Below are 12,187 nucleotides of genomic sequence, written 5' to 3'. Positions count from 1 at the left end.
AGACTGTAAGGACTTTGTGAGTTACAGCTTTTCACAAAAATCTCACTTCAAAAATTATCCTGATTGGATTAGCATTTTTCTGACAGCGATTTGGAGTCAAATTTCCTGGGACTATTCTAGTAATTAAATTCTAGTGTATTCTGAGGTACAAACATTCCCTAAATCCATCAGGCTGAAGCACAGCCTGAAATTTTTGAAGTCACTAAGGCAAGATGACACATCATGGGAAAATTCATCAAGAATGTTGTGATACACCTCTGGATTTTTTTTATTTTTATTTTTTCCCCACAACCAAATGTATGTGGCAAATTTACCACTGTCATTTGCAAATTGCCTTCTGCAGGGAGTTCAACAGCAAGAATTTCATCTAGCTTTAATCTTACACTTCAAATAACAAGAAAAAGAGTATTGCTTACTCAATTTTGCGTCGTATGAAATAACAGCTCACACAGAGTTAGTTTATATTTCCTAAAAGCAGGCCAGGAAACAAAGTACTACCAAATTAATATACTCACAAAAACCATTTTATTTCTTCTATAAATATTGTCCTGAAGTATGTTGTGGTGAGGAGATGACTAACCCCATACGAATGGGGCACTGCTCATACAGCTACAGTCGTTAGCTCAGACAGATTTATTACAGGATTAGCACCGGCGTTGTGAACCTGAAAAAACCTTTCAGCCCATCTTAGCCTGGAGACAATGATTTTTGTAGGAGTGAGCTATTTACATACGTGTCACCTACAGCCTGCCCTTTCGCTGGCTTTGCCACCAGTGTTTTATGTTGCAGTAGTAGCGACCCTTTAAAAAGTCTGCAGGCCTCTGATGCCTTGCTCTATGAGGGGGCAGCTTTTACGAGGCGCAGCTCTGGGTTTGAGTTTGCTGTGCTGTGAAGTCTGTCAGCACCGACCGCATCCCTCCTGCGTGTCCTGTCTGTGCTGAATATCAATTATGTGACTCCGTGCTGGCCAGATCCAAACGCTTTAGCTCATCGGCGGTTTGGAGAATGCCACCGTGAGCTGGTGCGGTCCCTTGCTGGCTGATGAGAGGTACCAATTCTCTCCACTGAAAACTGCATCCCTCAGGACTCAGCTGAAGGATTGTTTATAAGACCAAAAAGCCTACAATGACGTTGTCTATCCACTTTTTTTTTTGTTGTTATCACAATGACTTTGGTGTTTGGGGTTTCATTGGATTGTTTGTTTGGTTTTTAGTCATTTATTTTCATTTGGTTTCTGTTTTTTAATCTTTCTTTACTCTCAACAGGAAAAAATGGGGTATTTTCATATTTAGAGATAACCAGGCCAAATTCTGCCCTGGCAGCCAAAGCCTCCTTCAGAGAAACTCTATCCAGATTCGCTGTAACTTGATGTAGCTGAACACCATATCCACGACACATCTGGTGGTTCTTTCTACTGGAGAAAGCATCCAAGGAAAATAACATTCAGAAATCCCAAACAGTTGCTTAGCAATTACACCAATAACACACCAGCTCTTCAAATATCATGAGCAGCTTCAACAAACAACCAATAAAGCAGAGCAGAGGGGAATGAGGGAATAGATCTGGAAAGACTGCCCCTAGTTATTAAAAAGGAAAAAAAAAAAAAAAAAAAAACTAACTTGACTTGTTGCTCATAGCTAAGACAGGAGAGAATGGAAAGCAACCAAAGCTATCAGCCATATGGAGAGCATGCCAACTGCAACCACAGTGGCTAGCAAGAAGTCTGTGGCATCTAAAAGATCTTTGCCACATCACCAGGGCTAGTGATGAGAAACAGAGACCCCAGAGACCTTTTTTTCCAGAGTAAGGTTCCTTGTTTCTTTCCCAGCATGTGTCCAAATCAAAACAGCATACTTGCAATAACCATGTATACAGAAGATGCTTTGGGCTGGAAGACCTTTGGGATCAGCCCGCGAGTGATATCCTCAGCAGACCAAGCCAGCAGTTGGCATGTGGCCAACACCTGAAAGGGTACTGGTACTACATGCTATCTTTTGCTAGAGCTCTGCCAACATAACTTGCCTCTTTCCTACTCCAGATTATAGAGACAAACTCCAGATGAAGAGGTGGAGTTTATCAAGGTAACTGCGTTGAGGATCTAGTCTCGCATCTGATTTTGAAGCAGTGTCACTACCAAGGGGTAGCACAAGCAGCACAGTCACAAGGAACCATTCAGTGTGTTCCCTACACATGCTTCCCTTACAATTAGATAAACTGGTAATAAGAACATAGAGCATGGCCACATCCATTTGTCTAACAGCTGAGGAACTGTATCACAAGGGGATGCCTCAGTACCAGCACCAAACATGATGCTGCAGTGCGCCTGTTTCTTGTTTGGGTATTTTGATAACAACAGTCCAGTTTTCATCTGTTTCTGGCTATCTTCATTCACAAGTGCCTCTGAACACTTTCTGTCCTGCTGGGGGTCACCAAAGCATGCTACTCCCCTGTGAAGCTGTGAAATAGCGACACTGACCCGTGTCAGGATAGAAACCATCACCATTTTCTTATAGTTCAGTGGGATGTTCGCACTGCTAGGGCAGATTTCTGTTCCTTTCAGCAAGACCACTGCAAATAAGACTACTTGCAAATGTACTTAATGATATCTTCGTTCTTCTTCTTTTTTTTTTTTTTTTTTTTTCCTTTTGTGTAATAAGAAGCTATTCACAGACCTGGGATGTGCATCTACCTTAACCAGAGACAACTGCTGAAGTGCAGCAGGGATTGTGTGATGCTAGTTTTGCACAAGATCAATGAAGATGAGTATTTTTGGTGTCTGCTCTGTTTTGATTAATGATCTCAGTGGTTGAAAATTTATTACAGTACGTAAGCATGCATGTGCTTCAGTCTGACCTTTTAACTCCTACTTTTGTTCTTTTTTCCATCATCCCTCTCACTACCTGGACTAATTAGAGTGCTCACAGTGAAAATTATGATCTAGTTTAGCACCCAAACATGTGTCTTTTCCTCGGCGAACTGCCTCCTTTGGATGAGTCAAGCTCTGCTTTTCCAGGAGGTTCCTACTTCCCGGGGATAATTTACCTTGAAATGGTACTAAAAGCTTGGGACCTTTCAGGGCAACTGAAAACATTAATGGGAGGCTTCCAAAACAAGTGTGATAGATTTTGCTCAGTCGCTCAAAATCCAGATAGGCAAACATCCATCAATATTATGTTATAAGTAGAAAATGCAAAGCATTTTTAGAGCTGCTCATCCCTACTCTACCTGCAGAGCAAGGTGATTGCTGACACAGTGCCCAGATATGAAAACTGCAAATGGAAGTCCTCACATTTTTGCTATTGCTTAGAAAAAATAAACAACACACAACCCAACCTGACAGCTTCACTGAACAAAATATATGAGAACTGTTATTTTGAGGTATACGTCTCCACGGGGGAGAAACTAAAAATTGCATTAACTTTTTTTTCCCCCAAATATTATAAATGGAAAATATATGTCTTTTCACAGCCACAGAAAGTGGTTTTAAACTTGTTTTTATGTGGCATCAGCATCTCTGAAAGATCTGTCTGTAGATATATACCCTATTAATTAGAAATTTAGTGCTCATCTGTGAAAAGGGATAAGCAAATATGTTTTGATTCATCTACATTGAAGCTGAGGAGTTAATTGCTTTTACTTCCAGTAATGGCACTCCTATGACTATATATATATATATATATATATATATATATACACACATTCATACACTAAATAAATAAATAGAGGCAAAACCATGCAGGTCAGTTCACTGACAGATGTGGAGACAGAGCCTGTTTTACAAAACAATAATTTACCATATGTGCAGGAAAACAGCTACATAGCAGTATGAATTGCTGCCTATCAGAAGCAGCAAGCATCCACAGAACTGAAATCCTCAAGAGCAGACAAATGATACTTCACATCTATCTTAAAATAATTTGCTCTTCCCAAACAGATGTGCATTACTTGAGGTCAAGAATCGAGAGCATTTTTCACCCACCCATGTCTCCCTTTGGTGCGGTTGACCAATGGACCATACATCCCCAGGGCTACATGATGAGCATACTGCAGTGCCTCACAACTCCAACCAGGGTTTGCACCTACCCATGTCAAAATAACAAATAAAACACCTTCTCCCTGACACCTGCAGCCACCACAAGGTCAGCAGGACCCTGCATTTCAGAAGACAAGACCACCTCCAGCTCTGGCTCCCAAGCAGAGACCAGGGCTGTTGTGATCAAGGCACACCAAGGTTCTTCTGCTTTGCCCCAGGTGTGAAACCGACCAAAGCAGCCGGTGCTGCAGGCTCAATGCCCACACACAGCTGTTTCACCTCAACCAGCCCTTCCAGTTTCTATGTGCTGCTAGTGAGACAAACACCCACCCTTCCTTCCACGGGTTCACATACCTTAAACTTTTTACTCGACCAACATTTGTGCTCATTCAGCCAAAATTCCCACTGGTCCGGGATAAAATACAGAGATACGTAAGTGAAGTTAATTAAAGTTACCTGGATTTATTAGTTACCGTAACAAAAGACTGCATAAAAAGGAAAGTTACCTATTTAATATTTATAGCAAAGTGCTATTACCAATGGTAAATGTACCTACAGAGAGTTAACATTACACAACTGTATTTCTGCCTCAGGATCAGCTTTGCAAGAGTAAGCAGTGAGCAGAAGATCCATCAGCAGCTGAGCATAAGAGAATGAATTCCAGCACTCTTTGCATAAGCACATTAAACACACATGGAGTGAACACTAGTTATAAATTGCTTATGCTTTCTAATACTTGTAATACTCTGAGCCCTTCTGACACCAATGTCTTGGGTTTGATTTCACCATAGTCCTGTGCTGACAGTACCAGGAGCCTTTCGGTCAGTTTTCCATTGGAGGAGACAGCAACACACATCCTGCAATCCCTTGTTTATTTACACAGTAACTCCTCTCCTGAAAACCGAGAAGCTCAGCAGACAACAAAACCAAAGGAAACAGTATCGCTGCTGCTCACAACCTTCCTCCTCAGAAACTATTCAAGACACTCGGTCAGTAAATCAAACCAAACAAAACCAAAAGCCAAGTTTGCTAGAAATGAGGACGAGACAGCCTGCAAAACTGCACGACCTGGCAATGCTCCTCAGAGCAACACACACCATGCCAGGCCTTTCCCAGAGGTACATGAACATTGCACAATTAAATCCACTTTATTTAAAATTATTTTAGAAATATCCATGTGGAGGAAAAAAAAAAAAAAAAAAAAACACACACACACTCCTTTTCTTCTTTTAAACATCATAATAAATACTCTCCCTGTTGGGCTGCATGTGTATACATATATGCTACATATGCATGCACATATATGTATGGAATCACAGAATAGTTTGGGTTGGAAGGGACCTTAAAGATTACCTCACTCCAACCCCTGCCATGGGCAGGGACACCTCCCACTAGACCAGGCTGCCCAAAGCCCCATCCAGCCTGGCCTTGAGCACCTCCAGGGATGGGGCATCCACAGCTTCTCTGGACAGCCTGTGCCAGGGCCTCGCCACCCTCTGAGTGAAGAATTTCCTTCTAACATCTCATCTAAATCTCCCCTCTTTTACTTCAAAGCCATTCCCCCTTGTCCTATCACTCCACCCCATGACACAGAGTCCCTCCCCAGCTTTCTTGTAGGTCCCCTTTAGGCACAGGAAGGCCACTGCAAGGTCTCCCCAGAGCCTTCTCTTCTCCAGGCTGAATAACCCCAACTCCCTCAGCCTGACTTCAGAAGAGAGGTGCTCCATCCTCTTGATCATAATAATAATAATTTATTTCTATGTTCACTGAGTCAAAAGAGTTCACACTTCTAAGAGTAAATTCTTGACTTCTCTTCACTTGACGACACCTTCTGTGCTGCAGGGAAGCAGTTCTGCAATGCCCCTACCACAGCAAACTGAAGTCAAGACCCTCCACACCACAAGTGAGAAGCAGGGTGCCAATGCAGTGCTACAACCCGGCTGGAGGCAGGGAGAGCACCTCGAGGAAGGAGCAAGCTCCATGCTCCTGAAGTCCCTGGGCCAGCCACCAGCGGGAGGCAGGCGCTCACCACTCACGGGTGCAGCACCGGTGCTTTGACCCTCTGGTGTCAGCCCATGCAAAGAAGGTGGAGGTCACAGACATCTTCACGTGTTGACCACCACCTCTGTTTCAACAAAGTTCAGCTTCTTCTACAATAAAGAGTGGATCAAAATTTCAAAGGCCGTCTTGCCAATGAAATTGTGACCAGGGGCTTGGCTGGCTATGGCGTTGGTTAACAAGCTGCTAGTTTGTTGGCGCAGATCTTATTGCCACTCTAAAAGTGCAGAGGATAAAACCCACAAATAGAATAAATTTTTCTCACTTCCTTTCTGATCAGCTACATTTGTCCCCATCAGACTAATGGAAGTTGTACTATTCATTCACAGTTGGGTAGTTAATTGGCCCAAGGGGAAAAAAAAAATCCCTCCTATCTAACATTTCCAGCCTACTTAAAGTAAAATTTTGCTGGAATTAATTTGAAGTATTAATGCTGGCTGTTATACGCTTGTCCCCAAATATCCATTTTTGATGACACTGTTGTGGCAGTTTGGGGATCTCAAAAACGATGTTGTTAACATATTGGCTTACTCAACTAAACAAAAATGGTAACACTCTCAAAGAAGTGCCAGCAGTGTTTCCATTTCATACACAAAAGGTTGTAAACTGACTGGCACATATTTCACTTGACTATTTAAATATACAGATATGCATTTTTGCCTATACCTAGCCATTCCAAAAACAAGACAAATGTGCACACTTCTTAAAGAAATCCTCTAGCAGGGGAGAAGTTAACGGAGTAATAAATTTGAGGTCGGGCTGCAAATCCCACCTATCTTCAACTGCAGTTTTAGATGGCCAAACAGCTAGGCTTTCTCTGCTCCCTTCACAGAAGGAAAATGGCATTCCCCATCCTACTGAAAGATGAGAAGTGAACTGTTGCATTACACACCCCTCAAGCACAGTTTTGAGAGCTAGTGTGCACCTGGATGCTCTTAAACTTGTGGAAAACTACCAAATTGATGAAACTGTGGAAAAGAGGATTTTCAGTGTAATCCTACACTTTTGTGCTTATTTGTTAGTGGAAATAGCTTTTTCCTTTTCCACTACAGGCCATAGGTCTAATTATCACCCCAAGCACACTTCATTTTTTATGTATGTAGTTTAAGGATATTCAGCAAATTGCAGGATCTGAAGACTGCATCTGCAGAAAGCATATAAATCTATAGACATCTGTGGCATAGTCCTCTGGCTTTCAAGGCTTCTGCCCTTTGAGTTCCTAGCACAACTAGATCTGAAGTGTCAGGAAGATTACCTCAACACATTTGCCTGACCTCTTTTAAATCTATTTTCTGTCAAAGTCAGAAACCTTGTGATACAAACCAACTTGGGTAGGAAGCTTATTAATTATTTTCTTTCATCATTTTTCACCCCAAACATATAATTTATTGTATAATCACTTTTATTAATAAATAATATGAAGTTTTCAGCTGTTTGCCAACTTAATTTATTTTGAAGTTTACTTGCAAAAGACTTTCTGGCTAACATATGTATATCTGACTCATATAAGCACGCCCCAAAATCTGTAATGTTTCATGTTTTTGAGATCTGCATCACTAAATACATCCTAAATTAATTGCAGTGTCAATGGTAAAGTGTTAAAGAGATACCACACACCCTGCACTTTTACTAGTGGACAGTAGCTTCTTTCCGATGGTTTGGACATGCACAGATGCTGTCCACCCCATGTGCAACTCTATGTGATCTGACACAGGCAAATTGGGGAGCATAACAGGAACGTGCAGCCACCAACTGTGATATGAGTTACAAGCTCAGCTCCTAGCAAACATGCTACGTGGCCAGGTACAAATACAGATTTTCCTAAGTGAAGTACAGAAGTTCTAGCCAGGACACACCTTTTCCCTTCCCCATGTCTATCCCCAATACATTTGCTACGTATCTTTTAGGTTCAGATAAAATTCTTATAAAACTACCCTAGTTCAAGTTCAGATCAATGTTCAAGAGATTAATTCTAAAGACAAAACAGTGTTATTTTAACATGAATTTTTACAGTGGAAGAAACCTTATCAGCAATTAAGCTCCAAATAGCTGCAAGCTAAACAAATCTGTTTAGTTGACCACAGCTCAAACCATCAGCATGTCAAAAGCAATCAAGAACCTGTAAAGTCCAGAGAGGTAAACTGAAGGACTGGATGACCTAGTTGCCATTCCTGCAAACACATCTTGTGAACAGTCCTAATGGTTTCCAAGTAGTTCTTCACAAGATAAAGATGCTCAGATACAGAGATGTTTATCAGGATACATATTTAAGGTTCCAGAAATCCAATCAAATACAAACAAAATTGTCAAATATTATTTTGTTCACAAGATTTAAAATTGCCAGAACGCTATTTTTTAAAATTTACTGTAATTAAAGCTCATTTTAGAATTCAGAGCAGATATCTATCGATTTTCACCTTGCATAAATTCAGTTTCTTTCCACCACACTTTGAAATGAAGAGTCTGGAGGAGGGACAACTCCAAAATATCCCCACATACATTCTTGATTTTATAAAGGTTAGGTCTATCCAGTACTCACAGTACTGAATAATAATACTGAAAAGTACTAGCTATTCTTGTCTAGCTAGTATCATGAGCATAACATAATGAACAGTAAGCCAAAGGTCAGGATGTTTCCTATTAAAAAGGTACCTTCATCAAGAAATATGTATGGAAGCCTGTTTTGTACTCCACTGCTACATCATCTAACTCATTCTCATGAGAAAACTGAATAATTGCCTCCAACTTTTATATAACTTCCACTTCTGCTACCACTGTGTTTTAATACAATGATGGGACTTTAAGTACTGGAAAAAGCTAGGAGAATGAAATTAACAATTTTTATAACTAAAAAATCCCAATCCCTACTCAATCAAGAATGCTTGTCTTTTTACTGCTGGCCTTCAGCCTGCTCAACATTGCATGCATTATTTCAGTGCATGATTTCAGTACTGCTGTAAAATGACACATACATCAGAATCAAAGCCGCATGTTGATATAACAGGCACTGTGGTGCTAATTGAGTTTCATTATATATTGGGTTTTAATTTTCTGCTTAGCAAGGACTAACTTTTTTTTTCCTCTAAATGTACTATCACTGTACAACAGTTTCTCTTTCTCCATAACAATGTCTTTTTTTTTTCCCTCCTTATTTTGGTCCAAATCCTACCCTTATGCATAAAAGCATGACCGAGTTTAAGGGTGACCAAAGAACAGTCCTTAACTGCAAGCAGCTCTCCAGGCACTTTGAGTAAGATCTTGCACTGAAGTGACACATCATGACCAAAAGCTGGACAGCTTGGCAATGCGAAACCCCTTGCAACAAGGAAATATGAGCCAGAAGAGGTGCCCAAGGCCCGTATTATCTTATTTGCTTCAGGATTTGATGTATGCTCAGCCCTCAGTGGAGCTGATGGCTTCCAGAGAGCTACTATTGTCTCCATCTTGTGAGATGCTCCTTGACCTCCCCCAGCTTATACCAAAGCAAGGCACAAGGATTGTCTACGCTCACCCTATTAATTTTTAATACCTCAGGCTTTGTACATTTTCTTTTTTACTTACAAGAGAATATTGAAAGGATATTGACAGAATATTGCTTCCAAAATGACAGATTTTTTGCTAGTCACAGCAGTGTTCCCATCTGTGATTTTAAAACTAACCAGTTAGAAAGCGTGATAACTATATTCCCACCCAAAATATTTCGGTTTTAACTGTACAATAATGTTCAGCATGATTCTAGATGTTCTTGGGATACTCAGAATTCCTGGCACACGGCTATCAGATGTTGCATGAGAGAGAGAATCTTTAATACTTACAGCCAATCATCATCATAGCAACAGCAAAGATCTTCTCCCCATCTGTAGTTGGAGCGATGTTACCAAAACCAACACTGGTGAGGCTGGTCATCGTAAAATACAGTGAGGAGATGTAGACGGAGTCCTTGCTTGGCCCGCCTTCCCATTTTCCAAAGCCTGACGTGTTAAAGCGGTAAGGTGTTCCTATCGACATTCCCAGCTGATAGAGCCAGCTCTCAGTTCGGATCGTGTTTGTATCCTCATCAATAACTTCATAGTCTCCTATGCTGTACCAAATGCAGGCCAGCCAGTGTGCCGCAAGACCAAACACGCACACCAGCAGGACCAAGACTGCTGCTCCATATTCAATGTAGTGGTCCAATTTCCGAGCTACACGACCGAGTCGAAGTAGTCTGACCACTTTAAGTGAACTGAAGAGGCTACTGATGCCCTAGAAGGATAAAGCACAGCGGCCATTAGAATCAAATATTAAAGCAACAATATTCATAACTGCAGTTTGCAAAGACACAAGGTGATCTATCACACATAGGTGTCCATCAGACAAAAAGATTGTGAAACATGAACAGCTTAATGACCCTTTTAAGGAATGGATATGTGCCTTGTCTTCTCGCACTAACATTTTGTGGGTTGCTCTCTGACCTCCCCTCTCAGATGCTTTGAATAGGTCTACAAATACCTTTGCAAAGGCTCCAGATGATAGCCTATTTACTGCGAGCCCAGTTGTGCAAGTGAACTGTCCCCGAGTATCCCGATGCTACTTTAGGCTGACTGAAAATACATATGGAAGTCACTGACCATTACATTATACAAATCTAATGTTTGAGAGGAATGTAATAAGACACCTACTGTATTCATTCCAGCATCTGGATTCATTAACCTCTTACACCTATTTCTGACTTTCCCATCAACTCTCTTTATGATCCAGGGCAGCGCGCGTGCTCTCATTTCTCAGATATAACACAGTTTGCAGTATTTAGCTCACACATCAGCAAGATAAATAAAGGCAGCCAAAAAAATGCTGGAAGTACCTGGTGATTTGTAATTTTTCAGTGTAAGTGTATTTCCTGTGACTTTACTTTCATGTAAGCATGCACTCACTATCAGTCTTATGACATTTCTGAGACGGACTACACAAAGATTAAGTATTTCAAATATCTCACTGTCTAATCCCCCCATTATTTTATTTTTGACAGCTTTGCTATCAATGCAGTATTTCTGTGCTGATACTAATACAGCCCCCATAAAACAGAATTAAGCCAGCATGCAGGATTTTACATTGTTAACTTTTAGACAGATTTGTACTCCCAAGCTCAAGTAGTTAAATAAAAACAAAAATTCAAAGCCATTTTGGAAACCAATATATCTGAACAGCCTTTCATAAAACCCTTTTTTTTTTTTTCCCTGCCCTCCCACCCCCCCCTTATCAAGATGGTTTTCATACATAGAAGTCTGATTAAAATTTAAGCAGACTGGTTTAATGAGTATTTCTGGAAACGTATAATTGCATGCTTCTGGTCACCAGCTTTTACTGGAAGTTTGTTTATTCCTGCATAAATACAACTGCTTCGGTATCTCAGGCTGCTTCAATGCACTAGAAGAGATGTTTTATTAAATAATTACATAAAGCATATTGACTCATGTTCCCCAGGACTGCAGCAATGTATTTCCTCTTTATTTCATGAATTTGTCATGATTACATTGACTCATTTTCAGAGACAGATATAATTTGTTACCTGGGAACACATTATCAATTTCCCTCCAGGGGAGGGAACGTAGGTACTTCTGAAGACTCACTACGGAGAGGGAAAGAGGGGAAAAAGACTTAACAACAACAAATTATAAAGTGATAACCATATTTTAGAAACCAGACATGCAAGTCCCTGAGTGATGAGCATGCAGTCTCTACAATCTAAATATCTCCATTCTGATACTATCGCACAGCCTTCCAGCCTTTTTCCTCAAGACCAAAACCCATTTCTCCCTCACCCCTTTACAAACTTTAACTGGAAAACTGTATTGTACTACATTTCAGTAAGTATCCAGTAATGACCTACCTTAAGCTTTAGTCTCAAAGCCAAACTTCTTAATCACAGTCTCAGGCAATGGCAAGAAAAAATTATAACCCAGCATTCTAAATACTAATTTTATTTTTTACCAAGAATAATGATGTAAAACTTGTTCGATAAATTAAAGTTTATTGCTGGATTAAAAAAAAGGGGGGGGGGGGGCAAAAAAAAAAAAAAAAAAAAAAAGTTGCTTGTCATTTAGAGTCCTACCAAAG

At 40.5% G+C, this 12,187-nt stretch overlaps 1 protein-coding gene across 4 annotated transcripts in view; it reads right to left on the bottom strand.

The window, feature by feature from the left end:
• The window catches only part of KCNH1 (potassium voltage-gated channel subfamily H member 1), a 186,549-nt gene that overhangs the window by 123,910 nt on the left and 50,452 nt on the right, over positions 1-12,187 (bottom strand). For all 4 annotated transcript variants that reach the window (XM_068676165.1, XM_068676167.1, XM_068676168.1 and 1 more), the window contains exon 7: positions 9,907-10,336. In XM_068676165.1, coding sequence (XP_068532266.1) covers positions 9,907-10,336 — 430 coding nt within the window. The remainder of the gene's footprint in view (positions 1-9,906; positions 10,337-12,187) is intronic.

Source organism: Anas acuta, chromosome 3 (assembly GCF_963932015.1).
Source record: "Anas acuta chromosome 3, bAnaAcu1.1, whole genome shotgun sequence".
NCBI classification, from domain to species: Eukaryota; Metazoa; Chordata; class Aves; order Anseriformes; family Anatidae; genus Anas; species Anas acuta.
This window is presented reverse-complemented; position numbering and strand designations above follow the sequence as displayed.